This window comes from Diospyros lotus, chromosome 4 (genome assembly GCF_014633365.1).
Source record: "Diospyros lotus cultivar Yz01 chromosome 4, ASM1463336v1, whole genome shotgun sequence".
Taxonomy (NCBI): Eukaryota; Viridiplantae; Streptophyta; class Magnoliopsida; order Ericales; family Ebenaceae; genus Diospyros; species Diospyros lotus.
Genome location: NC_068341.1, coordinates 34,020,686 through 34,035,841, shown reverse-complemented (window position 1 = coordinate 34,035,841; position 15,156 = coordinate 34,020,686). Strand labels below are relative to the sequence as shown.

The following is a 15,156-nucleotide window of genomic DNA, read 5'->3' as shown; positions in this document are numbered from 1 at the left end:
AATACACGAGCACATCTTTCCAATCCATCTCTCAATCGGACCACGTTATACCTTAATCAGCTTAAGGAACAACATCCATCATATTATATACAACCACAATGTTCTCCTACTACAATGTCATAGTCCAACCGTTCCCCAAGCTATCTTGTGTTCTCATCGCACTTCTGTTTGGGACTATCTTGACCACATATCAACCGAAAGGTAAGCTCAAATTCAGAGGTATTCAATCCCCAATAATAAACTGGTTCGTAGCACAAAACTCAATGCAAATGCAGCTAACTTCAAATGCAACCGGTAGTGACAGGAGCGGAGCCATCCTCTTGCATGACGAGAGGATAATACTCGGTAACGTGACCGAGACCTGCTATGAACTTACAAAGCATAGGAACATGGAAACGATATACATACTCAATCAAAAATTCAACAGCAATATCCTTTAGTCTAATTTTTTCCAACTGATTCTTAACTAGGTACACAACATTTTCTCAGTAGTACTTTCTCCCACAATTTGTCGCATATGCTCGGGGTCCCGTCAATAAATAAGGGTAGTCATTTAATCAAGCAATCAAAGAATAAACGTTCTCCCACTCAATACACCTTAAGATCTAAAATGTCACCAGATCTCCCCCCTAAAGGAATCGACATACCCAATTGTTGGTTCCTACTATGACTTATTCGGCGACCACCCACCCTCAGTCTTGTCTTGCTATTGATCTTAACTCCAAATAGCTAATTGACCATACATCCTCTTGATCGCTAAATACCAACCCTAACCTCCTCAGAGATTCTATAAGTTAGCTGGAACATAATCTTTAGAACCGGTGTTATCTTCTCCGTAACCTGCTCGACTGAAAACACCCCACCATATCAATAACTGTTATAATCCCCAAGGCATCTCATAGGTCTTGCTTCTGGGGAGAAGTGACTTAAAATGTGGGTTAAGCATTCTTCTAGCTGGCATAACAGACCATCTCATGCTTCCGTCGATGTACCACTTGACCAGCACCCAAAAGAGTCTCATCTCCTCAACCGGTCAACAACTAATCCTAGGACATGTAGTCTGCAATTAGTACCGAATGTACTCATAGCAACCACTACTCTCACAGCAGAACCCAATAGCTACTTAGACATACATCCAACTTCGGTCCTAGCCATACACCCGGGGTATCTCCCGCAACATCAATATGGGTTTTCTTATTCCTAATTCACTTTATCACGGATGCTCCACGACGGCCCAAAACATCTACTACCATCTTTGCTTAATCCTATTTATTACAGAATCTCAAAGCCTTAGTCTTTCACCACGCCAACCTCGACGTCGCCTATACTCCGCTCCACCTGTGAGAACTAAACATCTATACATACCCTATCTAGGTAGTGATGCCAAATCTCCAAGCAACATAACTGCTGTAAGCTCCAAGTCCACATTTTCGTAATAGTCCTTCAATTAATTCCCATCACAGATCTCTCTTGGAATAAGCTTGACCCCAAACTTATCATAAATACATTCACTTTAGTGCTCTATTTGTTAAGCTCCATCTAGAACTCAGGACTTCATATTGGTGTTCTGATTTATCCATCCAGATTCAATTAAACTTAGGGTTGATGTCTAAAACCTCCAAGGAATGCAAATCCCTTAAAACCTCAATTTGCCTTCACACCCCCATCACATTACACATCTCTTGTTTGAATTTATATAGACAGTTTAACTGTCAACTACAACCAAGTTACCGTATTACCCAACCTTCAGTTTTTCGTCTCAGTACACCATGTACACATCTCGGTACCTATGTATCTGCCATTTACCATCGGAGTCCTATAGCATATTCTCACCATGTGGGACCTCTCCGTACCACTCCGGGCAAAATCTAATCATGAACCTTCAGCTCACATTCTACCATGACCTTATCTCGCATGAAATTAATGCAAGCTTTTTGTAGGGCATCGGCAATGCTTGGTGAGACCAAGGAACTTGAAACCTCTATCTCTGTCGCCGGTCCCGACCAATCCATAAATACTGCAAAGGCGTCGGTCAACCTAAATGGCATGGCCATAAACTTATAGCGGCCGTACAAGTATGACAAGCAATCGTTAAAAACACCTCGAAGTTAGGCCAACCAATCACAATAACATCATGCATTTATAATTCCTTTTATATTAACAATTTCATCACACCACCATAATGACCAACTTTCTACTTACACACCGGAACCACACCGGATGAGCACCGTGAGCCACAACTCCACACACACAATTTCCTCAGGCAAGTATCCCATGCCCCAGCTCACTCTAGGCACGCCTCGCGAACACGTGCCACATATTCATTCAGAACTGTATTCTACACCATTACAAACTCTTACTCACCCAACTCATACGCATAGGTCATTTCCATCCATTTTGATACTATTATAGCGCAACACAAATATTACATCTAGGGCTCACACCTCATTGATTCTTATACACATACCAAGATAACCACACATACTCGAGGAGAGTTTACACAAAATTTCCATTTCTTTAATTTACACATACCCTATATAACAACGATTACATCCACACCAACAACCAAAAGAAAATACATACACAAACCCTATTTACAATCAACTCCCTATCTCATTTTCTTGCTAACCCAGGCATGCTCTCGCTAGGTGGTGCTCATTGCGTCCTCTTCTGCTCGGGATGTGGCCTCATCTGTCAAACTCACCAATCCCCCGCTGCACCCAACACTAGAGTTGGGTCCCACGGATTCATTTCTCAAGCGAGCAGGACTTGTCTCTCTAACAATCCCCAAAAGGTCTCGTGGATCGTCTCTTGAAATAACTCGTCAAGCCGATAAATATGACTCACTAGGTATTCCTTTTCGTCCTGCTTGCCTCCCAATCCAGAAACAAACTCCTGTTCCCATCGACACCATAAACAATTCAATGTTGGGAGGTCATCCGAATTAGTAGGGGTACACCGGAATTTGATCTTCTGAGTTCCTTTGGAGTACTTAAAATCTGCATTCAATACCAAATATCAGGCAAATATATTAAGACTAAACCAACCTCTTACCCAACACCTAGGGGCAGGCACAAGTCCTAAATAAATCCCATTCATGCCATCTCATGGTCCTATCCTAACGTGCACTTATCACCCCTGCACGAATTTAAATTGGGACACAATCTCTCACACGAATCAGCAAAACTTAACTTAACGCAGCTTGACCCTATTCAATTCACCTAGACCTTTCTAACTCTTCCCGACAACCTTGGTGTACAGGAACTCGTCCCCCCAAAACTGACTCAAACGACGCTTTGATATTAACAATTGTAAGCACCCCCGCCTGGATATCCCAACCACCCGGACTACCCAAACAGAAGCGCTTACTGAAGGGAAAGAATAAAACACAAGACAGAAACCACCCTGGCATGCATACAAAAGAAGTAAAACAGCGGAAGCTAAACTATACACATGCATGCACTACGGGTACTCCGCTAGCACAGCGGTCACGTGATAAACAAATACATACAGACTCCTGTGCCGATATACATGAGACACAAGGAACGACCGACACAGTCAAGAATAATAAAGTGGATCCCACTCAAACATTAAAGTTGACAGGGATTGACAAAACTACTTGTGCACCATACTGACTTTGCTGTTAGAAGTTGACTCCCTTGCCCTTGACCCACGCTGCCACTACCTGGAATGATGGAAAACAAAGTGATTCGAAATACTTAGCAAGCATAAGGAAAGAAAGGTTGTAGGCTGTACATATCCAATAAACTCTCTCCCCAGAACACCAACCCCCATGTACACACAAACCATGAGACGCCCAGCACAGTATAAAAGCATAAATAAAAGAATGTATCGGTTCTTGGGACCCACACAAGTCCCATACTAACCTGCTGCTGCCCTGATAGGAAACAAATATCTCCAACAAACCTGTGGGCGTTATCCTGGGTCGGTGCTCCTGACACCCGTGTACTCGCATCGGTCCACCCGACACCCAAGTCTTAGAATAGCCGAGCCCTAGGCTCCTTCAGAATGGTCCTCCTGTCCGAGAACTATGAACTGTCGGTAACCGTGCAATGCACATAAAAATGCAATGGCGTAGTGAGCATCAACGTGATACACTGGCGCCCATACATCCAGGCATCAGGCCATGCTCCGCCCACATAGTAAACCACATGCGATGCATATGACTGTGTTAGATGCAATCTAATTATGCTAGAATGTCCGTGTCCAAGCATACTCAATAAATGAATATCCCAACATACATCTCGTACCCATGTGCATATCAAACCATGAACGATAATTATCAAATCATGCAGTATATCACACAAACCACATAATGGTAAGGCTAGTCAGTAGTGTCCGACACCGGTCAATGGTCTGTGACTAGGAGTGTTTGCCCGACGATCCACGTCAAGGCCGTACAACAGTCTACTCTAACGTCACCAAACAGCCGACTCTTGCCCCACTACTCGATAGCTCTAACCGACTCACACCAAAAAATCCATAATCAAACTCACACATCTAGGAACCTAGTCCTCGAGAAGGGTTCGACATCATTCCAAAAGGAATTGGGGCGGTACAAACCCCATAGGCACATAACAAACGAATTCCTAACAAGTCTCATATTTAATTTAAATTAAATCATATTAATTAATTCCCCGTTTTATATAATTAATACGCGAAACCGAAACGAATTAAGTGAAGGCATGAGGTTCATAAAATAGAAAGAGCTCACAAATGTATTTAATCCCAGAAGTCTCTTAATTAAATTAATTAAGCAAAATTCGCACAATAACTGTTTATAACAAACGTAATTAATTTATAGAACCAAATCGAGTTAATGGAGGATATAAAATTCATAAATCAGCTGAGAGACATGAAGGGAGTAATAATCTTGCCTCGTTTTAGCAGATTACAACATTTTTACGCTCGCACGCCAACAAATTAATACACACTGCAAATTAATATAAACTCTAAAAATTAATAAAATTGGACCCAAAATTAAATTCCAACCATACAGAATGTTTAATACATAATTCCTTACTTACTTGGCTAATTAAAACTTGATTAAACCTTATTTAATCTTCAATTTTTCCTCAAAATGGCACTTCTTTTTCTTCTCCTAATTTTGCTCTCTAGAATTGCCTAATTTTTTGCCCGATTTCATTCCAAATTGGGGCTTAAAAAGGAGAGAGAAGCGAGCGGCTCGGCGCATGCCGTGTGGCAACTGCTGGCTGCTCGTTTTGGGCAAGGTTTTGGCTGAAAAATCAGTCAAAATCATTCTAGCGCGCGCATGCCCCGCAACTCGAACCCGCGCCTCGCCCATGGATGTCCTCGCACGCGACAGTCCATTCCAGCAGCTCCTTTAACATATATGCACAGCGCATTAAATTCAAAATGAACCTTGGCTATTTCCGCAAATCACATTTTAACCCCTTAACTTCCGAAAATTAACACTTGCACCCCACATCCAATTTTCCTCTTATTACACTCATACCCCGAACATTTCAAAAACTTCACCTAATTAATTCCTTCATTATTTTCTTAAATACTCCCAATTAATTACCTTTAATTTCCTATTTCCTCAAAAAAATATAAATTATTATTTTACTTTAAATTAACCCAATAAATAATTATTTCCACATACCATTAAATAATTCAACACTTTCTAAATTACCCAAATAAATTATCACATTCCCATACATTCCCAAAGATTTAGGAATTAATTACCTCAAGCCCTATTATGAAGTTTATTATTATTCACCTCAGAAATAAAATATATTAACATCTTATTTAAATTAAATTAACACTATAACTGAATATCTAATTTAAATACTGAATAACGAGCCATTACAGCACCTGCCCCTAGAGTGGATCCGCCATTGGGCACACCAAGAGAAAAACGAGAGATGTTAGATGGAGGAGACATAAGAGAGTGAGAGAGATATCGGAGGAAGAAGACTGTTGATGTCTATAGAATAAGATGCTAACGAAAGGAGATGGCGGACGTCGACGAGAGTCGAGAGGCTAGGAGAAGCGATCGTCAGCAGTAGGAATGAGACCAAGAGTAAGAGATAGCAGATGAGTTGTCACCGATTAATAGGCGATGACGTTGTTTAGTGCTCGCACAAGACAAAATGAGGAAGGAAATGAGAAATGGAGAGATAGAGTGAAAGAGAGAGAGAGAGAGAGAGCGCTACAGTTAGCTGTAATGCTGCCATCTACTGCCAGCTATCTAGGGTCTCACCAACTCTTAATCCGACCTTGCCGATAGCAATAATATTTAATCTCATCATATATGTTTAGCATCTATAATAACATGCATATAAAACTAATGAATAATATTTCAAAAGAATATTTTGTTAAGTGTCATTAAGCCAACGTCATTGATCATTGAAGGGGATTTAAACTAAGTACCAACTGAATTTAACAATTAAAAATGTGAAAGATACCACTTTTGGAAATGCATAGGTATAAACATGATAGTTTTACTATTTGGACGGGGAGGGGAGGGTAGGGTTATTTATTGGAAGTGTGATAAATTTGTCCAATTAGCATTTTTGATAGAAAAATGCCACTTGTATAAATTGTTTGACACACAACGAATGTAATGACGAAAATACCCCTCATTGATTACCTATCAAATTGAATACCCACAAAAAATTCTAGCTTATTCTTCACCTATTCTTTCTCTCTCTCTCTCTTCACCACGTCTCTTCCATCTCCAACTTGTGTCTTATCCACCTCTAGCCATTAGTTCGTTCTCCATCTTCGGCGTGCATCACGTCCTTTTTCGACCTTTCGTTGATCGTCCATCTCTGGCTGTTTGTTGGTCCTCCACTAGCAGCAGTCATGCGTGATCGCGTCTCCTCCACCTCCTGCTTGTGCCCTTCAAGAGCATTCTTGGTGTTTTTTTTCCAACATAAACTTCTAATATTTCTGGGAATAAAAGTATTTTAACTGGCTAGATGAAAAACCAATTATAATTGGCCAGATGAGATTGTTAATCAAGCAACAATTTTATTGATTAATTTCACAATTTTTAGGTTGTTAATTGGCCGTGGATGAAGTCCAATCAAGCCAAATGAAGTCCGATCAAGATAGATGAAAAAGTTCGATCGGATTTTATCTATGGTTGATTAACAACCTAAAAATTGTGAAATTAATCAGCAAAGTTGTTGCTTGATTAACAATCTCATTTGGCCGATTGTAATTGGTTTTAATCTAGCCGGTTGAAGTACTTCTATTCCCCAAAATATTAGAAGTTTATGCTAAAAAAAAAAAAAACCTAAGAATGCTCTTGAATGACACAAGCAGGAGGTGGAATGAGATAGGGTCACGCACAGCCGTTGCTGGTGGAGGACTGACGAACGGCTAGAGGTGAATGACTAACGAAAAGCTAGAGGTGGACGCGATGCACGCCAGAGGTGGAGGAGACATATATGGAAAGAGAGAGAGAGTAGGTGAGGAAGAAGCTAAAATTTTGGACAAGTATTCAATTTGATGGATGATCAATGAGGGGTATTTTTATCATTACATTCTTAGTGTGTCAAGCAGTATATATAAGTAGCATTTTCCTTTTTCATATTCGTGTGTCAGTGTGTGCGTGCGCGTGTATGTGAGTTAGCTATATATTAACATGCACGTGTATATGGAAGCATCGTGGGGATTATATATATGTATGCATAGTTTAACATGAATGCTTCCCAGATACTTTGTTACCTAACGTGTTCTTTAGGAAGCTACTTGCAAATTGCTGGATAATGGAAACTACTTGCAAATTGCTGGATAATGGAAACTACTTGCAGCATCATGTCTGTCTTCTACTGGCAGAATATATCGATTTCTTGGCCGTTATTTGCTGTAATAGAACTGCAGACCAACTGTTCGACGCATTGCCAAACTGAGCTGAATGGCTACTAATTAAGAACAAATAGCGGTGGCCACGGCTACTCTAGGAGAAACGTGCGCTCGTAGTGGGTTCTTCATGACGACGGTGAATTCTTGCTTCTCCGATAGATCAACTTCGTCGCCGTCCACGGCCTTCCATTCCAAGTACCAGATCAAGTTGGCCACGAACAACTCCAGGTGAAGCAGAGCCAACCCGAATCCCGGACAGATCCTCCTCCCCGCCCCAAATGGCATCATCGTTATCTCTCTGCTTCCTGTTATGTCCACTCCTTCATTCATCCCATGCCCATTCCCATCAAGGAACCTCTCCGGCTTGAATTCCATGGGTTCCTCCCAAACCTTGGGGTCCCAACCCATCTCCGCCACCATGAAGTTCACCCTCGAGCTTTTTGGCACCATGTACCCCTCCAACTCCACGTCCTCGGTCACCGTGTGCGGCAGCAGGAAGTGGCTCGGAGGGTGCCTCCTCAGCCCCTCCAAAACCACAGCTTTCAGGTACGGCATCCTCTGGAGATCATCCTCTCTTATGGCGGCATCGAGTTCCTTGGTTTTCAGTTGCGGCGGCGGCCCCACAATCGCCGTAATTTCCTCGTACAGCTTGGCTTGGACGTGGGAGTATTTGACAAGGTTGGCCATGATCCACTGCAGGGCCGTTGAGGTGGTGTCGGTGCCCGCGTTGAGAAACTCAGAGCAGAGGCTCACCATCTCGTCGTCGTTGAGCTTCCTCTTCTCGTCCGGCAGCTCCAGATCCACCAACGTGTCCACATATGCCACCACGCCCTCTTCTTCTTTATCTTCTTGCGTTTTCTTCTCCTGTTCATCATGATCTTCGTCGGCCTTGAGCATCTTCTTCTTCCGTCGTCGTTGTTGGACGACTTCGAGTCGGGCTTTAATGAGAGGAATCAAAACCATGTCCTGATTCCGGCGAATCCGAATCAGCTCGTTCCAGCGGCGGCGGAACACGATCTTCCCTAACCTGGGCCAGAAATTGAGAATCCTGAAACGGTCGAAACTCAACAGCAAGTCGCGTTGAACGGCCTCGATTTCGTTGATTTGCTTCTCGTTCAGCTTGTCCCCAAAGCACATCTGCACTAGAAGACAGAACATGGCGTACTGGAAATGGTCCACCACCTTTACGGCGGCGCCGCCGGAGTCGAGGAGGCGGTGGATGAGGATGGAGAGCACCCATTTCCGGGCGCGGGAGTAGGATCTGACGCGAGACGGGTGGAGGATCTCGGAGGTGAGATTGCGGCGGAGGAGGCGCCAGGTGGGGCCGTAGGCCGCGGAACTGATGTTGTGTTGGTTGCTGGTGATAAGACGGCTGGTGGGGAGGGCCTTGGGTCGGTCGGAGAAGATGGCGCCGTTCTGGACGAGGGCGCGGTGGGCTGTGGAGTGGGCGCCGATGAAGATGGCTTGACGGGACCCGATACGGAGGGTGACGATAGGGCCGTACTGGTCAAGGAGGCGGAGGAGGGCGGGCTCGAGCTCCGAGAATGATTTGCGGAGCAGTAGGAAGCCGCCGATGACCGGAACAGAGGGTGGACCTGGAGGAAGCTTCTTACTAGAAGAAGAAGAAGAAGAGGCTAATAGGGTTAGGTTGAGGAAGGATTTGAGCAATAGGGCTATGCAGAGGGAGACGACGACGATGAACCACGTCTCCGCCATTCCTGTTTCTCCGCTCTCCCTCTCTCTATCAATCAGTTTCGGTAGTTGAGGTTATGGAATCGCCTTCACATTATTAATTTAATTTAAGGTTAATTCACTCCTTTACTTCATCAATTTTCATTTTCTATCTTTTGAGATTACTCTCCTTCCACAATCTTCCATCACCATAAACTTTAAAATTAGTCATAAGCCCTCTTCAAAAAGCTAAAGTTGAAGGGCGTCATACTTAATTTAAGAGAAGTCGTAACAAATTAATTTAAAAAAATTAAGAATTGAGTAGATAATTTTTAAAGTTTAGTAGATATTCTGGTCAAATGACTAAATTTTTTGAAAAGAGAGTTCCATAATAGAAAAGAAAAAAAAATAGGATAAATAATGCCATTTTATGATATGACTTGTTACATGATTTGTGCTTAATAACAATTATATTGTTCGATATCGTAGCATTATCACATCAAGACAACAACAAAGAGAGGGAGTGGGCAAAATAGAAGGGCGAGATATGAATTGAGAAGGGTTGCAACCCAATTAACCCCTTCCCATGGCCACCCTTGACTGTTGTCCTAATGTGACAGTATCATGTTAACGTCGGACAACAAACCAAATTTGATTTTATTATACATTTTTATATCTTTATTTTCTTTATATCTCAATTTTAGAGTGCAAGGATGAAAAAAAAAAACTTAAAAATATTATTATTAATTTTACTATATTTCAACCCTTTTTATTCTATAGTCAAACAAAGTAAAATTGAATTACAATCATTTAAGCTTTTCCGCTACTTCCTTTACTCTCCCATTATATTTCATTACCTCACCCCCTCTTCCACACATAGGTTTAATAAGAACTATTTAATGGAACCAAATATCATTATTATTCCAATAATTATTGTATCAAAACAAAATTGTTATGAGCTCACCATAAAGGGATATATCCTTATTCTTTTCTACAACTTATTTGGATGTAGTTTCAAAAATCTAATCACATTTATCTCACTATCTTTTCTCTGATAAATATATCAGGTGCTATTTTTTCTCTTTTTATTGTTTCAATTCACTAATAAGAATCCATTTAGATAGGGTTATCAAAGTAAAAAAACACAATGCAATAAATGAACACAAATATAAATTAAAAAATGAGAGAAGATTATGCACATGTGTTTATAGTAGTGGTTCGATTAACTGCCTATGTCCACTACTTCAACTTCTCATCAAAAGAAAAAATGCTTCATGTCAATGGATTTTTTAACTTCACTATGGAGTGTTTTTTGTACAAACAAACACTATTATCCTCTATACAAATACCTTAACTTTTGATAGGGTCAATTATAACCTTTCAATGTTTTTTTAAAAGGCTCAAACAATAACCCTCTTACAAGATAGAATGAAAAACAAATTGAGAGAAAAAATACTCCCAATACTAGGGGTCCTCATAAATTAAGCTCAACACAAAGAGGAGAACACTCTAGATTTTCAAGTAGAGATAGAAATGAATGAGTATGAAGAACATGTTCTTTGTAGATGAGTGATGATGCGGAGCCGATCACCTTCTTCTGTCTCGGACCAAGTACCTGCAAAAAGGGTGGGGACTCGCTCCCCGTGATCCCTCCGACGCTCAAGTCAGTTCATAGGGTTTTTGAGGAGTATAATAGTAATGGAAGATAGTAAAAGAGTCCCTTAGGAGTTAGATCAGATTTCCATACCTGTAGAGGTTGCCCTCTATTTATAGATGTCCCGTGGCCTTTTCCTTAGGAGATAAGATATATTTCAAAAGGAGAGGTTGATCCCCTTTCCATGGGGAGAAAAGATAATCTTCCATAATAGAGATAATTCTTGGGATATTTAAATATATTATTGGTTGACTTAATCTTCCTCTTTATCTCTTTCCAGTTCAAAATCATAATAAAGATTATAAAGATAAGCGGAGCTCCTAAGTCTTGACACGTGGCGATCACCCATTGGCCTTTATTAGCACACATGGCTCCAAGTTAATAGTAACCTCTAGGGGTAGCACAGTAAAATTGCCCCCCTATAAATATTCCCTCATCACTTGCCCCCCACTCCTTGAGCTGATCGAGCGAGGAGTTTGAGTAGCTGAAGGAGTAGTCATCATTATTTTTTTGAGCCTCTGTAAAAAAGTTCTACTAAAAGTTGGGTTAGCAGTCTCGAATGCTGGATTCGCTTTTCAAGTCTCCCAGTGCCCTTTTACTCTTCCCATGCAGAATGTGATTAGGTCGCTCGAGGTGATAGAGACGTTCGGGGATTTTCCTATAGTAGAAAAGGGGCCATCTCTTAAATTAGTACATATATATATTTTTATTGTTATTTTTGGCCTAGGGCCGAGGCTATGCTAGTCGAGGCCGCATTCCTCATCTTCGGGGGCTGCTGGCCGAGGTTGTGGTGGCTGAGGCCTTGTGCCTGATCTTTGGGGGCCGCTGGCCGAGGCTGCGATGGCCGAGGTTGCGTGCCTCGTCTTCGGAGGCCGTTGGCTGAGGCTGTGGGGGCCGAGGCCGCTTGCCTTATCTTCGGGGCCGCTTGGCCGAAGCTGGGTTGGTCGAGGTTGCGCGCCTTGCCTTCGGGGCTGTTGGCTGAAGCTGTGTTGGTTGAGGCTATGGTCCCCTTTGGTCTTCGTTTGGCGGAGGTTCGTAGCCTCCGAACTGATGCCTTTTGGTCTTCATTTGGCGGAGGTTCGTAGCCTCCGAACTGATGCCTTAATTAGTAGGGGTGGTCCCCTTTGGTCTTCATTTGGCGGAGGTTCGTAGCCTCCGAACTGATGCCTTAATTAGTAGGGGTGGTCCCCTTTGGTCTTCATTTGGCGGAGGTTCGTAGCCTCTGAACTGGTGCCTTAATTAGTAGGGGTGGTCCCCTTTGAACCTTCGATTTTGAGTTGTCAAGAGTTCGAGGATCATAAGTGATCCTTTGTTTTTGAGTGTTCGGGGGTTCGGGGCCCCCCGAGGATCATATCTGATCCTTTTTTTTTTTTTAGTGTTCGGGGGTTCGAGGCCCCCCGAGGATCATATCTGATCCTTTGTTTTTGAGTGTTCGGGGGTTCAGGGCCCCCTAAGGATCACATCTGATCCTTTACTTTTGCGTTGTCGAGGCATTTCAGACCCTCGGTCTTCATATGCACATGCTGGCTTGGATTGTAGTTGATGACGGGATTTTAAAGAATATCCATATTTTATTTTCGGCAAAATGCCTACTTCCACAATCCGAAATAACATTCATATTTTGTTTTCACGGTTCGGCTTGATGCCTACGTCCGCAATAAGAGATAATGTTCATATTTTGCCTTCACGGTTCGGTCTTGATGCCTACGTCCGTATTCCGAAATACTGCTCGTATTTTGTCTTCACGGTTCGGCGAAATGCCTACGTTCGCAATCCAGAATAATATTCATATTTTATTTTCGCGGTTCGGTCTTGATGCCTACGTCCACGATAGCCATCTCTACCGTCTTGTCATGCAAAAATGCATCCTACTAACCATTGGCTATCTCTTTGAGGGTTTGGAGCTAGCCCAATTTGGCCCTTGCTGCCGTCATGGAATAAAACCCCCATGGGTAGAAAAAGATGCTATGCTTATTGGGAAAGCCCTTTATTGACGTTGTAGCCCAAAAGATAAGCCAAAAAAATATAATGTATACAGCATGAACAAAATCAAGCTTCATCATCTTGAGGTTTTTGACCTCAATAAGTGCAATTAATAAGCAACGATGATAAACAAACACATAGACTCAATGGATTAGAAAAATTAGCAGTACCTTGCTGCCGTGAAACTTCATCCATTGATTCTGCTTGTCTTTTTTTTCCCAGCCTCTAAAAGGTTTTATTTTAACATAAGGCCGCATAGGATGGCAAAATCAAGCCTCATGGGATCTATAAAATAAGATGAACATCTTCTTTCTCCTGGATTACCGCTCCCAATTTCTTCTCCCATTTTTTCGGAAGCCGTTAATGAGGTCACATAAGAGCCAAGCTTATGGGAAAACAACGAAAATTGACACATACAAAAATTGATCTTTACACACATAAATTAACAGTTGATACGCATAGTGCCTCCGGCTATTTTTTTTTCTTTTATGTAACAGTGATCGATGTATAAATATTAAACCAGGGAGCATACCGTTAATGAGGCCACATACATGAAACCTTTTCTTTTCCACTCAATCTGATTGTGCTTCGAGTGGCTTGAGATTATACTTGGCAGACAAAAAGAAAAACGAGGCCCCACGGTGGGCGCCAATTGATGATGCGGAGCCGATCACCTTCTTCTGTCTCGGACCAAGTACCTGCAAAAAGGGTGGGGACTCGCTCCCCGTGATCCCTCCGACGCTCAAGTCAGTTCATAGGGTTTTTGAGGAGTATAATAGTAATGGAAGATAGTAAAAGAGTCCCTTAGGAGTCAGATCAGATTTCCATACCTGTAGAGGTTGCCCTCTATTTATAGATGTCCCGTGGCCTTTTCCTTAGGAGATAAGATATATTTCAAAAGGAGAGGTTGATCCCCTTTCCATGGGGAGAAAAGATAATCTTCCATAATAGAGATAATTCTTGGGATATTTAAATATATTATTGGTTGACTTAATCTTCCTCTTTATCTCTTTCCAGTTCAAAATCATAATAAAGATTATAAAGATAAGCGGAGCTCCTAAGTCTTGACACGTGGCGATCACCCATTGGCCTTTATTAGCACACATGGCTCCAAGTTAATAGTAACCTCTAGGGGTAGCACAGTAAAATTGCCCCCCTATAAATATTCCCTCATCAATGAGAAAGATAATTTTCACTTAAGCTCTTGTTCTTTTTCAGCTTGTTTCTTACTTTCTTGTTCTTTTTTTTTTTTTTTTTTTTTTCTCTCACGCAAAGTTGATGTGAACATATATATGGAAATCTTCTCAACACTTCAAGACACTATTTAGGAAAGACAACTCTTTTTCCTATAGATAATAAGAGATAACACTCATTTTTGCAAATAAATCGTGTTAGTATATGTAATCTCAAAGAAATCAAAGGCATATTAAAGAGAAATATATCAGAGATTTGATTAGAGAGAATTAAATGTCATTTCAAACTGCATTAAATACGACCCAATAGCTAAACAATTTAAAATTTCAAGTTGTGCGAGCTACGTTACTCAAGTGATGTCATACTTTAGTTGAGTAACAATCTATCCATTATTTCAAATTAAAATTCATATCTTAGTTATTTGAGTAATAAGTGTAAGCACCCCCACCCGAATATCCCAACCACCCGGTCTATTCGAACAAAAACGCTTACATAAGGGAAGAGAAATAGACATAAGACAAAAATATCCTGACATACATACATGAGAAATACAACAGTGGAAGCAAAAAGGGTAAACAAGCATGCCCACAAGTACCCCGCTGGAACAACGGTCATGGAGTATATAAATATATACAAGCCCTGTGCCAATAAATAGGAGATACAAGGAACAACCCGGCACAGTCAAAAATAAAAGACAGAAGTTCTAACAAAATATCAGAGATGATGGGGGGTAGCTAACTGTACACCCTACCAACACGGCTGGCTGCTAGGTGGCGCGGTCCTCGCTCTCGGCC

The 15,156-nt window shown here is 41.7% G+C and overlaps 1 protein-coding gene across 1 annotated transcript; it reads right to left on the bottom strand.

Annotated features, from left to right (window-relative positions):
• Window positions 1-7,648: 7,648 nt before the first annotated feature.
• LOC127799911 (cytochrome P450 89A2-like) lies at window positions 7,649-9,636 on the bottom strand. The gene has a single exon (XM_052334191.1). It carries the CDS (start codon window positions 9,574-9,576, stop codon window positions 7,924-7,926), a length of 1,653 nt encoding a protein of 550 aa, XP_052190151.1. The 5' UTR covers window positions 9,577-9,636; the 3' UTR covers window positions 7,649-7,923.
• Window positions 9,637-15,156: the final 5,520 nt, after the last annotated feature.